Source organism: Amphiura filiformis, chromosome 19, assembly GCF_039555335.1.
Source record: "Amphiura filiformis chromosome 19, Afil_fr2py, whole genome shotgun sequence".
Taxonomy (NCBI): Eukaryota; Metazoa; Echinodermata; class Ophiuroidea; order Amphilepidida; family Amphiuridae; genus Amphiura; species Amphiura filiformis.
In genome coordinates, this window is record NC_092646.1 from 56,756,200 (window position 1) to 56,765,679 (window position 9,480).

The 9,480-nt window shown below is 36.4% G+C and overlaps 2 protein-coding genes across 2 annotated transcripts; both read right to left on the minus strand.

Annotated features, from left to right (window-relative positions):
- Positions 1-1,211: 1,211 nt before the first annotated feature.
- Positions 1,212-8,607, minus strand: LOC140141535 (uncharacterized). Its single transcript, XM_072163440.1, has 3 exons — positions 8,582-8,607; positions 3,429-3,498; positions 1,212-2,789 (listed from the first exon to the last, which is right to left on the minus strand). The coding sequence occupies exon 3, from the start codon at positions 2,778-2,780 to the stop codon at positions 1,317-1,319; it is 1,464 nt and encodes a 487-aa protein (XP_072019541.1). The 5' UTR covers positions 2,781-2,789; positions 3,429-3,498; positions 8,582-8,607; the 3' UTR covers positions 1,212-1,316.
- On the minus strand, positions 6,087-8,694 carry LOC140141534 (uncharacterized). Its single transcript, XM_072163439.1, has one exon. It carries the CDS (start codon positions 8,613-8,615, stop codon positions 6,393-6,395), a length of 2,223 nt encoding a protein of 740 aa, XP_072019540.1. The 5' UTR covers positions 8,616-8,694; the 3' UTR covers positions 6,087-6,392.
- Positions 8,695-9,480: the final 786 nt, after the last annotated feature.

Genomic DNA, 9,480 nt, shown 5'->3' on the forward strand with positions numbered 1-9,480 from the left:
AAAGGCTTCTCTCCAGTATGAAAGCGTTCATGTTGCTTCAAGTGATGTGACTGTGTGAAGTCTTTGTTACAAAAGTTGCATTTGAAAGGCTTAGGCCTATCTTTAGTATGAATACGTTCATGTCTCTTCAAGTGACTTGACTGTGTAAAGTCTTTTTTTCTTTATTGTGCATTTGAAAGGCTTCTCTTTAGTATGGATACGTGCATGCGTTTTCAAATGACTTGGTCGTGTAAAGCATTTGTTACAATATTGACATTTAAAAGGCTTCTCTTTAATATGAATACGCTCGTGTTTATTCAAGTCACTTGATGTAATAAAGTTTTTGTCACAAAATGAACATTTAAATGTTCTTTCTCCATTGTGGACACATTTTTTATGTCTTTTCAAGGTACCCAATCTGTTGAAACATTTGTTACAAATGCTACATTTAAAGGGCGTCTCTCTAGTATGAATGCGTTCATGTGCTTTCATATGACAAGACGCTGTGAAGCCTTTATTACAATATTGACATTTAAAAGGCTTCTCTTTAATATGAATACGCTCGTGTTTATTCAAGTCACTTGATGTAATAAACTTTTTGTCACATAATGAACATTTATATGGTCTTTCTCCAGTGTGGACAAGTTTTTCATGTCGTTTCAATTTATCCAATCTGTTGAAACGTTTGTTACAAATGTTGCATTTAAAGGGCTTCTCTCCAGTATGAATGCGTTCATGTACTTTTAAGTAACTTGACCGTGTAAACACTTTGTTACAATATCGACATTTAAAAGGCTTCTCTTTAATATGAATACGTTCATGTGTTTTCAAGTCACTTGATGTAATAAACTTTTTGTCACATGATGAACATTTATATGGTTTTTCTCCAGTATGAAAACATTTTTCATGTCGTTTCAAGTTACCCAATATGTTGAAACATTTGTTACAAATGTTGCATTTAAAAAGCTTCTCTCCAGTATGTGTACGTTCGTGGTTCTTCAAGTTACCTGACTGTGTAAAGCCTTTGTTACAAAATGTACATTTGAAAGGCTTCTCTTTAGTATGGATACGTTCATGTGTTTTCAAGTCACTTGATGTAATAAACTTTTTGTAACATGATGAACATTTATATGGTTTTTCTCCAGTATGGAAACATTTTTCATGTCGTTTCAAGTTATCCAATCTGTTGAAACATTTGTTACAAATGTTGCATTTAAAAAGCTTCTCTCCAGTATGAATACGTTCGTGTGTCTTCAAGTGACTTGACTGTGTAAACCCTTTGTTACAAAATGTACATTTGAAAGGCTTCTCTTTAGCATGTGTACGTTCATGTGTTTTCAAGTTACTTGACTGTGTGAAGCCTTTGTTACAAAATTTACATTTAAAAGGCTTCTTCTCATTATACTTGAGTTCGTGTTTTTCAAATCACTTGACGTTGTGAAGCACTTGTCACAATATTTACATTCAAAGGACTTCCCTCTGGAATGAATACATTCATGTTCAATTAAGAGAATAAATCTGGCAAAGCTTTCGTTACATGATGAACATTCAAACTGTTTCTCATTTATATCTTGGATATCGACATAATCTGTTGAGGAATCTAACCCTGCAGTCTCTTCTATGGCTTCACTTGACGAGTTACATTCAAAAGGCTCCTCTTCAAGATCAATATCTGTGTTATCTGACTTTGCGGTGACTTCACTTGTTTCACATTCAGATTTGCATTCACAAGGCTCCTCTTTCAAAGTAATACTGTCATGCAAAATAGAGCCTTCGTTTGAAAACCCCAATACAAACTCTTCACTCTGAATTCGTTCATTTGCGTTAGATGATAGTGTGGAGTCTTCACCTTCAGACTTGAAATCAATGGGATCCTCTATATTGTCATACTCATGATCCGTGTAGGCTCTGTTTGCAGACCTATATTCAAAAACTATATCTTCATTATGAGTTCCTTCATTTACATCTGTGTTATCTGACACTGCGGCAACTTCACTTGTTTCACATTCAGATTCAAAGGTCTCCTCTTTGACATGAATACCCTCATGCTCAGTGGAAGCTCTATTTGAAGACCTCAATTCAAAAATCATTTCTTTAGGAAGTATTCCTTCCTGAAGGATTGTGTTATCTGACGCTGCAGGGCTTTCACTTGAAGAGTTACATTCAAAAGGCTCCTCTTTGACATGATTATACTCAAGCTCAGTGGAGGCTCCATTTGCTAACCTCAATTCAAAAGCTGCTTCTCCAGGTTGAATTCTTTCATATACATTTGTGTTATCTGACTCTGCTAAGGCTTCACTTGATGAAGAGTTACATTCACAAGGCTCCTGTTTGACATGAATACTGTCATGCTCTATGGAACCTTCATTTGAAGACCTCAATTCAAGCTCTTCACTTTGAATTCGTTCATTTGATTTAGCTGATATTGTGGAGTGTTCCCTTTCAGACTTAAATTCAAAAGGCTCCTCTTTAAGATCAATACTATCATACACTATGGGGCCTTCGTTTGAAGACCTCAATTCAAGCTCTTCACTTTGAATTCTATCATTTGCGTTAGCTGAAAGTGGGGAGTTTTCACTTTCAGACTTGAATTCAAAGGGCTCTTCTTTAATATCAACACTGTCATGCTCAGTGGAAGCTTTGTCTGATGACTCCAATTCAATAGCTGGCTCTTCAGTACGAATTTGTCCATCTACATTTGTTTTATCTGATACTATGGAGGCTTCACTTGTTTCAAAAGGCTCCACTTTGATACGAATATACCCACCATTTTTGGAGACATTAGTACAACTGGATTCCATCTGGGGATTCTGTAAAAAAAAAAAAACTTGTATCACCGTATACTCTGGTCAGACACTTTCATTTGCGTTTACTCTGGTCAGGCACTTGTATCTACGTATAGTATCTAGTATCACTAAACGTACATCTAAATTTCTCTGATTCAATAATATGAATGCATTCATGCTTTGTTGCATTACCTGACACTGAATAGGATTTATTACAAAGTTTACAAACATCCATATGAACAGCCTTCACTCCAATATGACCAATGGCCACACTCATGCCATGTCCAGTTCTTCCTATTGACGAATTCGGTGCTACAAAATTGACATGCGGTGCACGTTGTCTCTTTACAACTGGAATAAATCTGTTTAGGATTTCCGAGTCATGAGTGTGTTAATGAGTTTTCAAGGAAGTTGGCCTTGCATAGATTTTATTACACAATTTACACATAAATGGCTTCTCACCAGTATGAACATGTTCAATGCTCTTTCAAATGACTTCTGTATTCTGTTTGTGAACTTCTTGTTACAAAATCGACATCTAGTCAGTAAATGACTTTTTTTTTGGTACAAAATGTTTTTTTCTGAGTTTTCAAATCGTAATTTTTTTACACATTTCGAAGCACTGAATGTTCTCTTCTTTACGATTACGGCTGCTACACTTACACGTTGATGGTTGCTCTGAAGTGACACCACTTTTGGAGACGTTAGTACAACTGGAAATTATCTGGTGATTCTGTAAATAAACACACACACCCAAAAGCAATACTTGTTATTACTGATACTCTGGTTCCGGCTAGCTAAACAGTCAGAAATATTTGCCTTATAGACGCATGCATTTTCACGCATTCCTACACCTCAATGGCAGCCATAGCTGCATGGGACCCCCCTTAGGTTTATCCCACCTAAAATGTGAAATGATGTGGCCTTGGCGGGGATATTAAACTGCATTCCATCACACGTGTTACACGTGTAGACAAAAGAAAGATGAAAGTGTACTACACAGCAGGGTTGTAGCTACGCCGGGCGGGGCCGTCCGGCACCCGGCACCAAAAAAAATATTTTTTTTTTAATAAATGATTTTTTCATCATAAGAGGAGCAAAAAAAAATTTTTTAGGGGGGTGATACCCCTTAAGCGGGCCCCTGGACCCCCGGCCGTAAGCGCGAGAGCTCCACGTGCTATGCGCGCTCGGCTTCGCAATAATTTGCCACCTGGCATAGATATTGGCCTAGCTACAACCCTGCTACACAGACTAACACAGTACAATTCAACATCGATTTTTTAAAGCAGATTTAATCCACACAATTGTGCAGTAACAACACCAGTTTGGTGCAGACGGGTCCCATTAAGACCATTAATGGCTGACTGAATTCTGACCATCACTTGGCTGGAATGGATGGATTCGTCTATGTGAGAATCCTTCTGTGAATGCCCACCTTTATCTTCAAATTCCCTGGAGACACATACCAATTTAAACAAACAAGGCAATTATATAAAGAGCTTACATGTATTTCCAAACCGTAAGTCCACAAACCCATGCATGTATCCGATTTCCCTGTGCGATATTGCAATGGGTTGTGTTTTGTGACAGCTATGTATATTATAATTTATAGTTGCATGCACCATTACAACGCAAACAGTGGATGGATGCACAGTAACAATACTATGTGAGGCCTTTGTTTCCCAAATGAGAACAATAGTCTGCATATTGTTATGCAGCATTGTTATGGTAAATAATAGCTTGTTGTTGGTACAACTCATTGTTGCTAAACTTGTCAAAGTAATTGTGATTGTATCACACAAGTAAATGAGACACATGGGGTTGTGGACTTAACACGGTTTGGAAATATGCTTTTCATTATACTGGGCCAACAAAATATCCGAACACTTGAAAAAAATTGTATATTACGACTAAATCCTATTTGGGTAGATTTATTTTTAATGCACCGTATCCTGCGCAACATCACACCCCAGTGAATCCAATGTGACCTCAAGAAGTACACGCATTTGATTGGACGAATTAGGATCAGTTTTTAATGTAACAAACTGCACATTAAATATAGACCTCCTAGCTTGACTCCAGTCCTATCCTTTCAAACCTGCACGATATTGAATATGACTTGCATGTAAGATGATGCTCGGTACTTGTAAATAACTTTTTTCGTTAATGTTGATATATATGTTGCATAAAGAATTCTAGCTGGCTTAAAAAAAATTCTCACACACATTGTAATGCAAAGTTTAAATCTTTTAAACTTCAACATTAATATCATGGTATCAAAATTACACGTAAAGCTGAAAGCACTTGATCATTGTCACTCTTGGCTCAAATGTTCTTTTGAAAGTTGAAATACATGTAAAACATATTTGCACAACCTAAAGAATTAAAGTTGGAAAGCTTCCAATTGCAGAAAGCAAAGTATTCTCGGACAAACTGTTATTAACATAACACAGTCGGATTATAAAATAAATAATGTGAACTAAATTTAATTAGATAGATAAACTTTACGAAGCGATGAGCAAGTATGAAAAAAGCGTATGTTGATCAAATTTGGAATGAACTGCATTGATGCTCGCATTATGTAATCGTACATTTCTTCGCAACCAGTCAAACAAATCAAATAAAAGTTTCGTATGTGATGCACAATAAAATAGGCTATGCGCTACATTTTTTTTTGTTTTTGATTCTGATGTTTATTTCTCGACTTACGTCCAATTTTAGTTACTCGGTAATATTTTTGGGACACCGTGTATTTATATCTAAGGTTTCTCTTCAGTATGAACACGTTCATGTGATTTCAATTCACTTGATGTAAGAAAGTTTTTGTCACATGCTGAACATTTATATGTTTTTTCTCCAGTATGGATACGTTTTTCATGGCTTTTTAAGCTATGCAATATTTTGAAACATTTGTTACAAATGTTGCATTTAAAAGGCTTCTCTTCAATATATGTACGTTCATGTGTTTTCAAATTACTTGGCTGTGTAAATCTTCTGTTACAAACTTTACATTTGAAAGGCTTCTCTTCAGTGTGAATACGTTCATGTACTTTCAAGTGACTTGACAGTGCAAACCCTTTACCACAATATGTACACATGTAAGGCTTCTGTCCCGTGTGAAGTCTTTGTTACAAAAGTTGCATTTGAAAGGCTTAGGCCTATCTTTAGAATGAATACGTTCATGTACATGTTCTTTCCTGTGGCTTGACTGTGTGAAGTCTTTTTTACAAAATGTGCATTTGAAAGGCTTCTCTTTAGTATGGATACGTGCATGTGTTTTCAAATGACTTGGTTGTGTAAAGCATTTGTTACAATATTGACATTTAAAAGGTTTCTCTGTAGCATGAAAACGTTCATGTGATTTCAATTCACTTGCTCTAATAAACTTTTTATCACAAAATGAACATTTATATGGTTTTTCTCCAATCGTATGGATACGTTTTTTTATACTGTTTCAAGTTAAAATGCTTCTCCCCAGTAAGTGTACGTTCATGTGCTTTCCAGTTCCTTGACTGTGTGAAGCCTTTGTTACAATATTTAAAGTTAAATGGCTTCTCTTTAGTGTGAATACGTTCGTGTAAGTTCAATTCACTTGATGTAATAAAGTTTTTGTCACATGATGAACGTTTATGTTTTTTCTCCAGTATGGATACGTTTTTCATGACTTTTCAAGCTACGCAATGTCATGAAACATTTGTTACATTTGTTGCATTTAAAAGCCTTCTCTCCAGTATGTGTACGCTCGTGTATTTTCAAGCAACTTGGCCATGTGAACCCTTTGTTACAGTATTGACATTTAAAAGGCTTCTCTTTAATATGAATACGTTCATGTGCTTTCAACTCACTTGATGTAATAAAGTTTTTGTCACATAATGAACATGTAAATGGTCTTTCTCCAGTGTGGATAAGTTTTTCATGTCTTTTCAAGGTACTGAATCTGATGAAACATTCGTTACAAATGTCACATTTAAAGGGCTTCTCTCCAGTATGTGTACGCTCGTGTGCTTTCAAATTACTTGACTTTCTGAAGCCGTTGTTACAAAATGTGCATTTGAAAGGCTTCTCTTTAGTATGAATACGTTCATGTAATTTCAATTCACCTGATGTAATAAAGTGTTTGTCACAAAATGAACATTTATAGGGTTTTTCTCCAGAGTGAGTATGGATACGTTTTTCATGAGTTTTCAAGGTATCCAATGTCATGTAACATTTGTTACAAATGTTACATTTAAAGGGCTTCTCTCCAGTATGTGTACGCTCGTGAGCTTTCATGTGACCTGACTGTGTAAATCCTTTGTTACAATATTGACATTTAAAAGGCTTCTCTTTATCATGAATACGTTCATGTGTTTTCAAATTACTTGATGTGATGAAGTTTTTGTCACATGATGAACATTTATATGGTTTTTCTCCAGTATGGATACGTTTTTTATGTCTTTTCAAGCGGCCCAATGTCATGAAACATTTGTTACATTCGTTGCATTTAAAAGGCTTCTCTCCAGTATGTGTACGCTCATGTGCTTTCAAGTAACTTGACTGTGTGAAGCCTTTGTTACAATATTTACATTTAAAATGCTTCTTTTCATTACACTTGAGTTCATGTTTTTTCATTTCACTTGATGTTGTGCAGCATTTGTCACAATATTTACATTCAAAGGACTTTCCTTTGGTACGAATATGTTCATGGTCATTTATAGCTTGAATATCTACATTATCTGCAGTCTCTGTTATGCATTCACTTGCTAATGCTTCACTTGAAGAGTTACATTCAAAAGGCTCCTCTATAAGATCAATACCCTCATGACCAGTGTCGCCTCCGTCTGCAGACCTAAATTCAAAAACCATATCTTCAGTATGAGTTCCTTCATTTACATCTGTGTTATCAGACGCTGCGTCGAATTCACTTGTTTCACATTCAGACTTGCATTCAAAAGAATCTTCTTTGACATGCATACCCTCATGCTCAGTGGAGGCTCCACTGGAATATCTCAATTCAATAGCCGTTTCTTTGGGAAGAATTCTTTCAAATAAATTTGTGTTTTCTGACACTACTGGGATTTCACTTGAAGGGATACATTCACAAGGCTCCTCTTTGACATGAATACTGTCATGCATTATGGAGCCTTCATTTGAAGACTTAAGTACAAAGTCTTCACTCTGAATTCGCTCATTTGCGTTAGCTGATAGTGTGTAGACTTCACTTTCAGACTCGAATTCCAAAGGCTCCTCTTTAAGGTCAATATTTTCATGATCATTGTAGGCTCCGTCTGCAGACCTGACCATCTCTTCAGTATGAATTCCTTCACTTACATCTGTGTTATATGACACTGCGGCAACTTCACTTGTTTCACATTCAGATATGAATTCAAAAGGCTCCTCTTTGATAGCAAAACTGTCATACTCTATAGAGCCTTCGTTTGAAGACCTCAATTCACACTCTTCACGTTGAATTCTATGATTTGCGTTCGCTGATAGTGTGGTGTCTTCACTTTCAGACTTGAATTCAAAAGGCTCATATTTGACACGAATACCCTCATGATCAGTGGAGGCTCCATTTGAAGACCTCAATTCAAACTCTTCACATTGAACATTTGCGTTAGCTGATAGTGGGGAGTCTTCACTTTCAGACTTGAATTCAAAAGGCTCTTCTTTAATATCAATACTGTCATGCTCAGTGGAAGCTTTGTCCGATGGTCTCAATTCAATAGCTAGCTCTTCAGTACAACTTTCTCTATATACATGTACGTTTGATTTATATGATACTATGGAGGCTTCACTTGTTTCAAAAGGCTCCACTTTGATAAGAATATACCCACCATTTTTGGAGACATTAGTACAACTGGAATTCATCTGGTGATTCTGTAAAAAAAAAACACCAAAAAACCTTGTATCACCGTATACTCTGGTCAGACACTTTCATTTGCGTTTACTCTGGTCAGGCACTTGTATCTACATGTACGTATAGTATCTAGTATCACCAAACGTACATCTAAATTTCTCTGCTTCAATAATATGAATGCATTCATGCTTTGTTGCGTTACCTGACACTGAATAGGATTTATTACAAAGTTTACAAACATCCATATGAACAGCCTTCACTCCAATATGACCAATGGCCACACTCATGCCATGTCCAGTTCTTCCTATTGACGAATTCGGTGCTACAAAATTGACATGCGGTGCACGTTGTCTCTTTACAACTGGAATAAATCTGTTGAGGATTTGAGGACTCCGAGTCATGAGTGTGGTAATGATTTTTTAAGGAAGTTGGCCTTGCGTAGCTTTTATTACACAATTTACACATAAATGGCTTCTCACCAGTATTAACATGCTCATGCTCTTTCCAATGACTTCTGTTTGTGAAGTTTTCAAATTGTAATTTATTTACACATTTCGAAGCACTGAATGTTCTCTTCTTTACGATTACGGCTGCTACACTTACAAGTTGATGGTTGCTCTGAAGTGACACCACTTTTGGAGACGTTAGTACAACTGGAAATTATCTGGTGATTCTGTAAATAAACACACACACCCAAAAGCAATACTTGTTATTACTGATACTCTGGTTCCGGCTAGCTAAACAGTCATAAATATTTGCCTTATAGACGAATGCATTTTCACGCATTCCTACACCTCAATGGCAGCCATAGCTGGGACCCCCCTTAGGTTTATCCCACCTAAAATGTGAAATGATGTGGCCTTGGCGGGGATATTA